Source organism: Salvelinus fontinalis, chromosome 3 (assembly GCF_029448725.1).
Source record: "Salvelinus fontinalis isolate EN_2023a chromosome 3, ASM2944872v1, whole genome shotgun sequence".
In the NCBI taxonomy this organism is placed as follows: domain Eukaryota; kingdom Metazoa; phylum Chordata; class Actinopteri; order Salmoniformes; family Salmonidae; genus Salvelinus; species Salvelinus fontinalis.
In genome coordinates this window covers 60,554,923-60,569,984 of record NC_074667.1, presented here as the reverse complement: position 1 = coordinate 60,569,984, position 15,062 = coordinate 60,554,923, and the positions used below count along the sequence as shown (strand labels likewise).

At 48.0% G+C, this 15,062-nt stretch overlaps 1 protein-coding gene across 1 annotated transcript in view; it reads left to right on the top strand.

Annotated features, from left to right (window-relative positions):
• Positions 1–14,400, top strand: part of mdfi (MyoD family inhibitor) — a 57,245-nt gene extending 42,845 nt beyond the window's left edge. Inside the window, exons 4-5 of the mRNA XM_055917664.1 lie at positions 9,080–9,406; positions 9,608–14,400. Of these exons, the coding sequence (XP_055773639.1) occupies positions 9,080–9,406; positions 9,608–9,864 (584 nt within the window). The 3' untranslated portion in view covers positions 9,865–14,400. The remainder of the gene's footprint in view (positions 1–9,079; positions 9,407–9,607) is intronic.
• Positions 14,401–15,062: the final 662 nt, after the last annotated feature.

Sequence of the window (15,062 nt, the reverse complement as noted above, 5' to 3'; positions counted from 1 at the left end):
TCCCTCCTCCCATCCCACTATACCTCCCTCCTCCCATCCCCCTATACCTCCCTCCTCCCATCCTCCTATACCTCCCTCCTTCCATTCTTCTATACCTCCCTCCTTCCATTCTCCTATACCTCCCTCCTCCCATCCCCCTATACCTCCCTCATCCCCCTATACCTCCCTCATCCCCCTATACCTCCCTCATCCCCCTATACCTCCCTCCTCCCATCCCCCTATACCTCCCTCCTTCCATCCCCCTATACCTCCCTCATTCCCCTCCCTCCTCCCATCCCCCATATACCTCCCTCCTCCCATCCCCCTATACCTCCTTCCTCCCATCCCCCTATACCTCCCTCCTCCATTCCTCTATACCTCCCTCCTTCCATTCCTCTGTACCTCCATCCTCCCATCCCCCTATACCTCCCTCCTTCCATCCCCCTATACCTCCCTCCTCCCATCCCCCATATACCTCCCTCCTCCCATTCCCCTATACCACCCTCCTCCCATCCCCCTATACCTCCCTCCTTCCATCCCCCTATACCTCCCTCCTCCCATCCCCATATACATCCCTCCTCCCATTCCCCCATACCTCCCTCCTCCCATCCCCCTATACCTCCCTCCTTCCATCCCCCTATACCTCCCTCCTTCCATCCCACAATATACCTCCCTCCTCCCATCCCCCTATACCTCCCTCATTCCCATATACCTCCCTCCTTCCATCCCCCTATACCTCCCTCCTCCCATCCCCCTATACCTCCCTCCTCCCATCCCCCTATACCTCCCTCCTTCCATCCCCCTATACCTCCCTCCTCCCATCCCCCTATACCTCCCTCCTTCCATCCCCCTATAACTCCCTCCTTCCATCCCTCTATACCTCCCTCCTCCCATCCCCCTATACCTCCCTCATTCCCCTATACCTCCCTCCTTCCATCCCCCTATACCTCCCTCATCCCCATATACCTCCCTCATCCCCCTATACCTCCCTCCTTCCATTCCCATATACCTCCCTCCTCCCATCCCCCTATACCTCTCTCCTTCCATCCCCTATACCTCCCTCCTTCCATTCCCATATACCTCCCTCCTCCCATCCCCCTATACCTCTCTTCTTCCATCCCCCTATACCTCCCTCCTCCCATCCCCCTATACCTCCCTCCTTCCATCCCCCTATACCTCCCTCCTCCCATCCCCCATATACCTCCCTCCTCCCATTCCCCTATACCACCCTCCTCCCATCCCCCTATACCTCCCTCCTTCCATCCCCCTATACCTCCCTCCTCCCATCCCCCATATACATCCCTCCTCCCATTCCCCTATACCTCCCTCCTCCCATCCCCCTATACCTCCCTCCTCCCATCCACCTATACCTCCCTCCTCCCATCCCCCTATACCTCCCTCATTCCCCTATACCTCCCTCCTTCCATCCCCCTATACCTCCCTCCTTCCATCCCCCTATACCTCCCTCCTCCCATCCCCCATATAAATCCCTCCTCCCATTCCCCTATACCTCCCTCCTCCCATCCCCCTATACCTCCCTCCTTCCATCCCCCTATACCTCCCTCCTCCCATCCCCCTATACCTCCCTCATTCCCTTATACCTCCCTCCTTCCATCCCCCTATACCTCCCTCCTCCCATCCCCCTATACCTCCCTCCTCCCATCCCCCTATACCTCCCTCCTTCCATTCCTCTATACCTCCCTCCTCCCATCCCCCTATACCTCCCTCCTCCCATCCCCCTATACCTCCCTCATCCCATCCCCCTATACCTCCCTCCCATTCCTCTATAATTCCCTCCTTCCATCCCCCTATAACTCCCTCCTTCTATACCTCCCTCCTCCCATCCCCCTATACCTCCCTCATTCCCCTATACCTCCCTCCTTCTATCCCCCTATACCTCCCTCATCCCCCTATACCTCCCTCATCCCCCTATGCCGCCCTCCTCCCATCCCCCTATACCTCCCTCCTTCCATTCCCATATACCTCCCTCCTCCCATCCCCCTATACCTCTCTCCTTCCATCCCCCTATACCTCCCTCCTCCCATCCCCCTATACCTCCCTCCTTCTATACCTCCCTCCTTCCATTCCTCTATTCCTCCCTCCTTCCATTCCTCTATACCTCCCTCCTTCCATCCCCCTCCCTCCTCCCATCCCCCTATACCTCCCTCCTCCCATCCTCCTATACCTCCCTCCTCCCATCCCCCTATACCTCCCTCCTCCCATCCCCCTATACCTCCCTCCTCCCATCCTCCTATACCTCCCTCCTTCCATTCTTCTATACCTCCCTCCTTCCATTCTCCTATACCTCCCTCCTCCCATCCCCCTATAACTCCCTCCTCCCATCCTCCTATACCTCCCTCCTTCCATTCTTCTATACCTCCCTCCTCCCATCCCCCTATACCTCCCTCATCCCCCTATACCTCCCTCATCCCCCTATTCCTCCCTCATCCCCCTATACCTCCCTCCTCCCATCCCCCTATACCTCCCTCCTTCCATCCCCCTATACCTTCCTCATTCCCCTCCCTCATTCCCCTCCCTCCTCCCATCCCCCATATACCTCCCTCCTCCCATCCCCCATATACCTCCCTCCTCCCATCTCCCTATACCTCCCTCCTCCCATCCCCCTATACCTCCCTCCTCCCATCCCCCATATACCTCCCTCCTCCCATCCCCCATATACCTCCCTCCTCCCATTCCCCTATACCACCCTCCTCCCATCCCCCTATACCTCCCTCCTTCCATCCCCCTATACCTCCCTCCTCCCATCCCCCATATACATCCCTCCTCCCATTCCCCTATACCTCCCTCCTCCCATCCCCCTATACCTCCCTCCTCCCATCCCCCTATACCTCCCTCATTCCCCTATACCTCCCTCCTTCCATCCCCCTATACCTCCCTCCTCCCATCCCCCTATACCTCCCTCCTCCCATCCCCTTATACCTCCCTCCTCCCTTCCACCTATACCTCCCTCCTCCCTTCCCCCTATACCTCCCTCATCCCATCCCCCTATACCTCCCTCCCATTCCTCTATAACTCCCTCCTTCCATCCCTCTATAACTCCCTCCTTCCATCCCTCTATACCTCCCTCCTCCCATCCCCCTATACCTCCCTCATTCCCCTATACCTCCCTCATCCCCCTATACCTCCCTCCATCCATCTTCTACACCTGCTTTCAAACCCTCCTCCCACTCTGGTGTACATATCTAGGATCAGCTTTCTCTTCCCCGAGCATAACCTTAACCATTAGGGGAAGAAATCAAAACAGACCTTAGACCACTATCTACAAGCAATGTCATCTCTGTTACACCTGCTTTTCTCTGCTGACGCAGATGGCTGTTGAGTCAGTCTGGGGGCTCGTATTTGTGTGTGTATGTGTGTTTTTGTGCGTGTGTTTCTGGAAGTTGTAAATTGAACACTATTGTATCATCAGCAACACTGTGACTAACTTTCTAGATCCACTTACTCTGCTACAACCACAGCCATAAAGAGAGAGAGTTTGGCCTGTCTACTGATTATATCAAATATGAACTAGTGGCTCTTGCTGCTACTAGATGACTAGATGTCTATGGTCTGTGTGTGTCATCATGTAAATGACGTGTGTGTGTGTGTGTGTGGGTGGGAAAACAGAAGCGAGATTGCATTCTGCAACCCATATGCTCTGTCTCACAGTGATGACATCATGGCTGTAGCATGTGTCTGGCGCTGGGCCTCTGACAAGCTGTCTGAGACTAATGTGCAGAGAGAGCCGTTAACGGTTGTGTGTTAATGTGGCGCGCGCGTGTGTGTGTGTGCACGGGTTTGTGTGTGCTGTGCCTGCGTGTGTGTGTGCACGGTTTTGTGTGTGCTGTGCCTGCGTGTGTGTGTGTGCACGGGTTTGTGTGTGCTGTGCTTGCGTGTGTGTGTGCACGGGTTTGTGTGTGCTGTTCTCTTTAGTAGTAGAGTGGTGTGTGTCTGTGTCTCCAGCACATTGATTCAGTAAAGCATCAGTCAAGCTCATACGTCAGTGTGAGTGGCCTGTCAGTCCTGTACACCCTGCCAGGAAGTAGCATGGGGGGTGAAAAGCTGTCTGATTCATGACTGACCTCTCCTTTGGGGGTGTACTGTTGTATGTTTTGAACTGTTTTCATCCAAACCTCAGGTCTGCCCTGCTGCTACTCTAACCACCATCACCACCACCTCTCTGTCAGACCCCTCACACTCCCTCTCTCACTCACTCACTCACTCCCTCCCTCACTCACTCCCTCACTCACTCCCTCACTCCTTTTGTCTGGCGCCACAGTGGAACACAGAGAGTTCAGGGCCCACAGGGATTCATCAGTCCTCATGACTCATTTGTACAACTTAAGTCAGAAAATGCTCCATACAGACAAGTTAATAACAGCTGAAATGGAGCAATATTTAGTTAACGTTTTAGTTGTAAGGCGTAGAATCACGCACACACAACAGTGCAGTGGAAAGGCTGAGTTGACAGCTTGGTGAGGTCAGTATGATGATGGGCTCATTAAAGGGGATGTGGACCAGGTTAGAGTGCCGCCGGTGTAAAATGTAACAGGATCGTGACACAGTGCCTTTAATTACACACCAGTCTGCGATGAATCTGTCCTCATCCTCCTCTTCCTCCTCCTTCACACACACTAGTCTGTGATTAATCTCTCCTTTTCCTCATCCTCCTCCTCCTCATCCTCCTCTTCTTCTTTCTCTCTCTCTCTCTCTCACACACACACACACACACACACACACACACACACACACACACACACACACACACACACACACACACACACACACACACACACACACACACAGCCTGGAAAGAGTGACACCTAACCCCAACTTTACTTCTGACCTATTCTTTCCCCTTTCCTCTCTCCTCCTTCCCTCTCTCCTCCTTCCCTCTCTCCCCTCTCCTCCTTCCCTCTCTCCTCCTTCCCTCTCTCCTCTGTCTTACCTTTCACCTTTTCCCCCTCTCCTCTCTCCTCCTTCCCTCTCTCCCCTCTCCTCCTTCCCTCTCTCCTCCTTCCCTCTCTCCTCTGTCTTACCTTTCACCTTTTCGACCTTTCCTCTCTCCTCCTTCTCTCTCCTCCTTCCCTCTCTCCTCCTTCCCCCTCTCCTCTCTCCTCTCTCCCTCTCTCCTCTCTCCTCCTTCCCTCTCTCCTCCCTCCCTCTCTCCTCCCTCCCTCTCTCCCTATTTTCACCCCATTCTCCCAGTTAAGTGGAGCGTTTATCCTCTCTCAGCCCCCATTGCCCACTCTGTATAGGGAAATAAGCTAAACTTCCATTGGAATAGCACTCTTTAGAAATACCACTCTGCTATTCTGAGATTAGATTCCCCATCCCTGTAGAGATTGTTATTGAAATGAGCTGAAGCAGCCAGGGGCTTATGAGGTCAGTGTTTTTAAGGGGTCACCCATTTTAACACCCCCCGCCTCCCAGTCCTCATCAAGTCCCATTGGTGGTGAATGAGGTGACAATGGATGGACAAGGTGACAGTACTTCCCATGTAAAGCACTTAGTTGTGATTAGCTGTGATCTGTAGTAACAGTTCTGGACGTCACTCAGGTGTTCTGTTCTATATGTAGGGAGGGAAAACAGGGGCCAGCAGGTCCCTCACAGCGCTGGCCTGGTTCAGCTGGCCTGGTTCAGCTGGCCTGGCATTAACAGCACTCGGTTTACTGTCTACCGGTCAGACTGCTGAGTCACTGAGGGAGAGAGGGAGGAAAAGGGGGGGAAAGAGGGAGGTTAGGAAGGTAGAGAGGTGCAGTGATCAGTAGTAATCATAGCCTCAAGTCTAGAGTGGTGGGAGGGAGGTGACTGAAGGGGAGGTGGTGGGAGGAGAGGGATTTGGAGAGAGAGGGGGGAGGAGGTGAGGAAGAGGTTGGCTGTTTGGAGGGTAATGGGAGGTGAGTGAATGGAGGGATTTGGGGAGAGAAGGAGGGGTGAGGGGAGGTAGAGGTGAGCATTCAGCTGACTGTGATTCACCCTCTCTCAAGCCAGACATACCACACCCCCATCGCTGCAGGCAACAGGCTGGGCCTACACTGGGCCTCTCTCCCGCTCTCTGTCTCACCCTGTCTCTCTCTCTCAATTCAATTCAAGGGCTTTATTGGCATGGGAAACATGTTAACATTGCCAAAGCAAGTGAAATAGATAATAAACAAAAGTAAAATAAACAATCAAAATGAACCCTCTCTGTCTCTCTCACACACTGTTTTGTACATATTTACATATTCTTGCATTCTCCGGCCCAGGCTACACTCACCCTCCTTCCTGCTCTGGGTTTCTCCCCTCTTCTCCTTCAGTTTGTGGTGTGCCACTTTCATCATGCTAAGCCCACAGTCATTTGGCTTTTTATTTGTTCTTATTTTTAACTATGTGCTGCTGAATCATTGTGTTTGTGTGGCACGCCCTTACATCACTCCTGACCCAAAATAGACAAGACAGCCAGAGCTTAGGGGTGTATATCCGCAGAACGGATCTTTCTCTTAGACACTGTCGTCTGTTTCTCTATCTCACAAACACACAAACACACACACTCTATCGCAGTCTGTGTTGCACAAAGAGCTGTTTCTCTCTCTCTGTGTGTGTGTGTGTGTGTGTGTGTGTGTGTGTGTGTGTGTGTGTGTGTGTGTGTGTGTGTGTGTGTGTGTGTGTGTGTGTGTGTGTGTGTGTGTGTGTGTGTGTGTGTGTGTGTGTGTGTGTGTGTGTGTGTGTGTGTGTGTGTGTGTGTGTGTGTGCGTGTGCGTGCGTGCCAGCCTTGTTGTTTGTCCTTAGGCTTTGTATGGAGACAGGCATGACTCCTCTGAAACCTAGTCTGTCTGTCTGGCTGCTAGATGCCCAAGAGACCCGCCTGTTTACTGCCCACACACACACACACACACACACACACACACAACCACCCCTACCTACACCCACACACAGTGGAGAGGGGTGAATGAACTCTCATACCACTCTAAATAATATCCAGACACCATTTTAACTCTCATTTGATCTCTCTCTCTGTCCAGTTAGAAGGAACTTATCCCTTGCTCCATTGCCAGCAATCCTTTTTTAAAGACTCCAGTGGCATTCAGTAAACAAACAATATTGTATTCCTGCTGATGTTGTCTTTACCAACCATAGGAACGTACTGTTAACCAGACATGGACTTATTCACTGTGCTACTTAGAGAATGACTAGCAGAGAGATGTGGGGTAAAGTCATCGCTCTGTGTGGTTTCACTAAAACTCACTCTGATTAGGGTTGGTAGCTGCAATTGTGTGTGTGTGTGTGTGTGTGTGTGTGTGTGTGTGTGTGTGTGTGTGTGTGTGTGTGTGTGTGTGTGTGTGTGTGTGTGTGTGTGTGTGTGTGTGTGTGTGTGTGTGTTTTCTAGTGAAGTGAAAAGCTGGGACATGGTTTTTAGGGCAGATTCTTTCTCTCTGGGGTCCAGGGTTTGGATGGGTCTGACTCTTCCTCCTTACCGATCATTTGGAGAACAATGGTGGTCACACATCCTGTCCCCTCCTCTGCTCACCATCCCTCGCTCTCTCTTCTCCTCCTCTAGACAGAACCAAACCGTTATGCTGTAATGTAGTACACAGCATTGTACTGTATTTTTTTTAATGTGAGAATGGTTAAAGTGAAAGATCGGGGGATAGCGAGGGGGAGAGACAAAGAGCGAGGGGGAGAGACAAGGGGAGAGACAAGGGGAGAGGGGGGGAGAGTGGGAGAGAGAAGGAGAGTGGGGGAGAGAGAGTGGGAGAGAGAAGGAGAGTGGGGAGAGAGAGTGGGGGAGAGAGAAGGAGAGAGAGTGGGGGAGAAAGAAGGAGCGAGGGAGAGGGAGAGAGGAGGAAAAGGAGAAAGGAGACATAACTCAGAGCAGCAGGTATAGACTTATGACTTCAGAAGACACAATATTTTTCCCCACACACACACACACACACACACACACACACACACACACACACACACACACACACACACACACACACACTACCCCGTGGGTTGCCAGACATCTGGAATGGGGTTAGAAAACGCTGAATGAAAGAATCTTTAATCACACTCAATTGGTTGTGTGACCCAGGCCATGGGCCAATCAAAACAGCCCTAGCAGGGTTATCTGTCTCTGAATGATTGTCTAATGGACGGTTTTACTGCCCGCTAGGCTTCACTGCATCTCAACCGCCAGTTTTTGTGTGTTTCTCTCAGGACATCCTGCAGTGGTTTTCTACCCTGTGAAGTCACACCTCTCTCCATCTGTGTGTTCAGGTCAAGAAAATATTTAGTGCCTCGAAAGGATGGTATTAAATATTATCATAATATATCATATATTTTTCAAGGTGTTTGTTTTGACAGAGGTGGTGTGCTTTCACACCTCAGGAAATTAGTATTGGAGGCACAGCTCAGAGTAAAATACACGAAGAGGTGCATGTTGGACAGCCAAGATCAACCCTGGTCTGAGTTGAAGGAGGAACAGTAGAGGGTTTGTAGGCTGTAAACACACCAGGTGTGTGTGTGTGTGTGTGTGTGTGTGTGTGTGTGTGTGTGTGTGTGTGTGTGTGTGTGTGTGTGTGTGTGTGTGTGTGTGTGTGTGTGTGTGGCCTACATTTGAGACTGTGAGGAGTGAGGACCAGGCCATTTCAGCCCCTCTGTCCACATAAATCAAAACCCTAAAACTAGCAACCATATATGCATCACAGTCATGAGTTACATATGAATGCAGGATGTGCAGCTGCCAGTGGTAGACCATGAAGCACCAATTGTCCTTGTTAATGATTTGAATAGATTCTCAATGTTCTGTGAATTTGACCTGGTCAAACTGAAGGCCTTTTTCTTATGGGGATTATCTGTAATGATGTCGTGTCCAAGACACGTTTCCCCCACCAACTTGTTCATGTTTATTCACGGCAGTGAGAGGGGAGGACAGGAGAGGAGGAGAGTGTCTGTCTGTGGGTTGTCGTGTAAGCATCTAGATGAGCCGGGTCAGAAGTCATCATAATACACATGGCCCTTCCCAAGAGCCATTGGGGCCTGCTGTATCAATGACTACGTTTCCCATGTGTCCCGCTGTTACACCGAAACTATTGTAAATGTTTTTATTTTCTGTCATTGTTCCTGTCCTCAGGTCAGCCCCAGGCTCGATCCACCCACATCAACCCCAGCCAACCCTGCCTAACACAGCCAACCAGCCAGCCACGAGACGGAGCCAAGCCCCACACACACGGCCCCAACTGCACACACGCCCCTCACACCAACGGAGTGAGGAACGGAGGGCCCTGTGATCGGCCGGCCCCTGGCTCCCTCCCTAAGGCAGCCTCTTCCTCTTCCTCGTCGGGGATGAAGAACTCCAAGAAGCTCCAGTCCAACCCCTCCATCACCTCTCAGAGCAGCAAGAGGAGCAAGAGCTCCTCCAAGAGCAACAGCTCCCAGATACCTACAGAGGTACAGGATGGTGAGTTGCTACCTGATCTAGTCTATCTCACTGTATCCTACACTTCCTCCCTCCTCCTGTGTCTCATCTAGTATTATTATCCATCACTTGTCCCGTCTCCCCCATCCTCTCCTCCCTCTTTTCCAAACAGTATGCATTCCCAACCAACTTACCAGGTCAAATAAAGATGAATAACTCCTCGTCTCTCCCTCTCCCGCTCAGACTGCTGTGTTCACTGTATCCTGGCCTGTCTGTTCTGTGAGTTCCTGACTCTGTGTAACATCGTGTTGGACTGTGCCACCTGTGGTTCGTGTGCGGGGGACGACTCGGCATGCTTCTGTTGCTGCTGTGCCTCCGAGGAGTGTGGTGACTGTGAACTGCCGTGTGACATGGACTGTGGGATCATCGACGCGTGCTGCGAGTCTGCAGACTGCCTGGAGATCTGCATGGAGTGCTGCGGCCTCTGTTTCTCCTCCTGAGCCTCCCAAACCGCAGTGGGCGATATACCTCTCTGTCTCACACACACAGCCCAGGCTCAGTAGAGAGGGTAGTGGAGGGGCAGGATCATTGGCCAACATTGAGGACATATTGAGAGTTGCCATTGGTCCATGTAAGGACAATCCATTGGAATTGACCAATCAAAGGACATGGACTACTCTTTGGCTTGTCCTGCTCACCTCTCTTCTGTGTTGCCTGTCAGTTTGCTAAGGAGAATTATGGATATCTCCCTTGTTACAACCACATTGCTATGCAGATGTGTATACACCATGATAGCTGTGCTCCAGCGATGGTTCTGAGCGGCTTCTCTCTCTGGACTTCCTTTGGACCCTCAGTGATCTGTCTCAGTGAGCTGTCTCTTCTTGCAGCAGAACCCCCTGTCTCCAGAGGCTCAGCAGCACAATGAATGGATCTCTCCATGCATGAAAACGACCTCGCAGGCAAATGAGAAAATGGCTCCATTTAACAGGATTTCAGTGTTTCTGTAGATAAGACAGCAGAGTAATAGGAAAATGGTCGCTCAGATCGGAGCAGAACCTAGTTTGTCCTTGGCAAGGTTAAACTCTTCCAGTTTTAGTGCTAACCGTTTTTCTCAGCGTGCACAGTCCGTGTGGAGGGTGTGTCTACTGTAGATGACTAGGACTGGGAGTAGGGGGCTTGGCTACAAACCAATGGAAACGTGTCAACACTAACCACATTTCCATCCACAGTTTATGCGAGTGAAGTCATACCGTATAAACAAAAATCAGGACAGCTGTGAAGTTTTGAAAAAAATACAAAAAATGCCGACATGGTGGGATCTTTTTGTGCCGGTAAAATATCTTATGCGAGAAATGGTGAGGTGATGATCGACGCTTGACTGCCATTTGACAAGTACAAATATTCTCCCTCTTATCCATAATAACCGTATCATGTAGACGAGCCTACCTGCACGGTATCTGAGAGTTGATGGCTGGAGCCCATCTGCCAAGACCAGAGTTATAGTAGAGTTGAAAATGCAATGGAAACACTTTAGATTTTAGATTTCGATTTTTATTTGGTACATGAAAACTGGAGCGGAAAAGTACATTTTGTGTCTCTGTTTTATCAGGCACTGGTTTTTATGCGCATATTTTCTTTATGCGAATTCTAGAATATTTGCATGAACATCTGTCTCTAATTGGATGGAAACCTAGCTACTGATACAATCATTTTGTTCCATAGCCAGCATTAGCACACCTGATTCAGCTAATCGAGATTTTATGGTTAGTTGATGAGTTGAATAGTGCTGGGCTGAAACTAAAGTCTGCAGTGTTTGTAGGGGGCGTTGTTGACAGACCAAACAATCGACACATCCTCCATCTGACTCAAACATGTGAAAGGAGAGCTCGTCTTTCATCTTTCTGTAATTGTCTATATGTCTGGCTGTAAACTGATTACAGATGGTTACTAACAGATAGACTGGAAGAGATCGTTCAAACTCTCAAGGCTTTTACCTGATCTCATTCTCGTGTACTGTACAGTATGTGAACGGAAGGCCTCTGCTTTACTCCAGGCCTGGATTGTCTCTCCTTGCAACAAAAGTTCTATTAATCCATCTTATTTTGTGTAGATTTTAGTTTAGATATTTGCATTTCTCTTCCAATGTGAAATCACATTTCTATGTTATCAGTTCCAACCTCTCTCCCTGCAAAGCAGTCGTTCTTCAAAATGTCATTTCGTTCCCAGATTTAGAATATCTGCGGATATTATGCTAAGTATGATCCATGTGGTAGCATTTTGAATGGTAAGTATATTAGTTTTATCATAATAGAACAGATCCTGCACACTCCAACACTTACCCTTTTCTGCCCAGCAACTCATGAGATGTAATGTATTTTTCTACTAAGATTGTGTTTGTATATTTTATACCCAGTGGGTCCTGATTGTCCTCAGCAAAAACTGTGTTGGTCCTCTTATGACTTTGGGGTCTATTCAATCTGAAACTGTGAAGCGTCAAGGATTCTGCGCTATGCATTTTAAGGTCATTTCCGATTGGGCCGACATTTGCAGCGTTTACCGTGAATGTAGTCAATCACGCTGTAGAGGTGGACTTCCCGATGCAGATTGAATAGGGCCTTTTAACTCTCAGAAATACCAAAGAAAATCAAAGAGTTTGCTGTTGCTGAATCTTTATACCCTATTTTCTGTGGAAGGTTTTAAACTTGGTTGTAGGCTATGGCTAATCAAACTAGCCAACTGCTTGATTCCAAAGACTACAGACTTTACAGATAGATAATCTGTATTGTATTACTGGGTGTAACTAGTAATGAAAGACATGCCTTATTGGGAATACTCGGAATCTCTGATGAAAGCGCTAGCTGTACATCTACATGGAGATTAAGGTAATATTGGAAAGATGCATTAAAGTTTTATTACGGATGATGTAGAGAGAGGTGTCATATTGTACATCCAAGTCATTGTTGAGTAAAGCCCTGGAAATATGCCTAGTCTTAACAATATAGAGTGTTTTTAATGGACAATAAAACTGGAAATCAGAAGTGAGAATTTGAGAGATAAAGTTGAAGTCAGAAGTTTACATACACTTAGGTTGGAGTCATTAAAACTCGTTTTTCAACCACTCCACAAATTTCTTGTTAACAAACTATAGTTTGTTGGTTAGGACATCTACTTTGTGTCGGTTAGGACATCTACTTTGTGCATGACACAAGTCATTTTTCCAACAATTGTTTACAGACAGATTATTTCACTTATAATTCACTGTATCACAATTCCAGTGGGTCAGAAGTTTGCATACACTAAGTTGACTGTCCCTTTAAACAGCTTGGAAAATTCCAGAAAATTATGTCATGGCTTTAGAAGCTTCTGATAGGCTAATTGACATAATTTGAGTCAATTGGAGGTGTACCTGTGGATGTATTTCAAGGCCTACCTTCCAACTCAGTGCCTCTTTGCTTGACATCATGGGAAAATCTAAAGAAATCAGCCAAGACCTCAGAAAAAAGGTTCATCCTTGGGAGCTATTTCCAAAAGCCTGTAGGTACCACGTTCATCTGCAAAAACAATAGTACGCAAGTATAAACACCATGGGACCACACAGCCGTCATACCGCTCAGGAAGGAGATGCATTCTGTCTCTTAGAGATGAACGTACTTTGGTGCGAAATGTGCAAATCAATCCCAGAACAACAGCAAAGGACCTTGTGAAGATGCTGAAGGAAAAAGGTACAAAAGTATCTATATCCACAGTAAAACGAGTCCTATATCGACATAACCTGAAAGGCGGCTCAGCAAGGAAGAAGCCACTGCTCCAAAACCGCCATAAAAAAGCCAGACTACGGTTTGCAACTGCACATGGGGACAAAGATCGTACTTTTTGGAGAAATGTCCTCTGGTCTGATGAAACAAAAATAGAACTGTTTGGCCATAATGACCATCGTTAATGTTTGGAGGAAAAAGGGGGAGGCTTGCAAGCCGAAGAACATCATCCCAACCGTGAAGACCGGGGGCATCATGTTGTGGGGGTGCTTTGCTGCAGGAGGGACTGGTGCACTTCACAAAATAGATGGCATTATGAGGAAGTAAAATTATGTGGAAGCAAAATTATGTGGAAGCAACATCTCAAAACATCCGTCAGGAAGTTAAAGCTTGGTCGCAAATGGTTCTTCCAAATGGACAATGACCCCAAGCATACTTCCAAAGTTGTGGCAAAATGGTTTGAGGACAACAAAGTCAAGGTATTGGCGTGGCCATCACAAAGCCCTGACCTCAATCCTATAGAAAATTTGTGGCCAGAACTGAAGCGTGTGCCAGCAAGGAGGTCTACAAACCTGACTCAGTTACACCAGTTCTGTCAGGAGGAATAGGTCAAAATTCACCCAACTTATTGTGGGAAGCTTGTGGAAGGCTACCGGAGACGTTTGATCCAAGTTAAACAATTTAAAGACAATGCTACCAAATACTAATTGAGTGTACGTAAACTTCTGACCCACTGGGAATGTGATGAAAGAAATAAAGCTGAAATAAATCATTCTCTACTATTATTCTGACATTTCACATTCTTAAAATAAAGTGGTGATCCTAACTGACCTAAGACAGGGACTTTTTACTAGGACTAAATGTCAGGACTTGTGAAAAACTGAGTTTTAATGTATTTGGCTAAGGTGTATGTAAACTTTCGACTTCAACTGTATACGTGTATGAAGCCGTAATAATGTTTGTTGTTTTGGATGCACTCTGGATCAAACAGGAACCATATCTAATGTAGTCAAATTGTGTTGTTAACTCTAGTTAGGAGACAACTGGAATATAATCAACTTGATACTGCCTGTGTGAACAGTGACTTTTTGCATTCCCTGACAAGGTTCCACTACAATCTCTCTGAGTTTTTCCTTTTTCATGTCTTGTCTCGTGAAATGGGTGTCAAGATTAAATCTTAGCTTGCTCTGGTGAAAGTAGTTGATACAAGCATTCTGTCCAATACATGTGTTTAGTGTTTACCCAGTACCATGTGTAATAAAATGACCGTGTTAGAAGTGACATGGTGTCTATATTTTTGTCATCAGGTACCGATGCAGACTGCTCTTTCCTCTATGTATCTACCATTATGTCCATATTTACTTAAATGCCTCTTCTCTGAACAGACTAAGGGCTCTATTCAGTCTCTATCGCTGAAGTGTAACAGATTGCACCATAGAAATGTAAAGGTAATTTCTGATTGAGCCGACATATGCAGCTTTTACCATGACTACAGTCTCCATTAACGCTGAAACATTACCTTTAAGATTTAATCATGTTGTATTGAGTAACACTTCATTTTGATAGGCCCTAAATAGAGTATCTGCAGTCATGGCCAAAAGTTTTAAGAATGACACAAATATTAATTTCCACAAAGTTTGCTGCTTCAGTGTCTTTAGATATTTTTGTCAGATGTTAATTACAACCATTTCATAAGTGTCAAAGGCTTTTATTGACAATTACATGAAGTTGATGCAAAGAGTCAATATTTGCAGTGTTGACCCTTCTTTTTCAAGACCTCTGCAATCTGCCCTGGCATGCTGTCAATTAACTTCTGGGCCACATCCTGACTGATGGCAGCACATTCTTGCATAATCAATGCTTGGAGTTTGTCAGAATTTGTGGGTTTTTGTTTGTCCACCCACCTCTTGAGGATTGACCACAAGTTCTCAATGAAGTTAAGG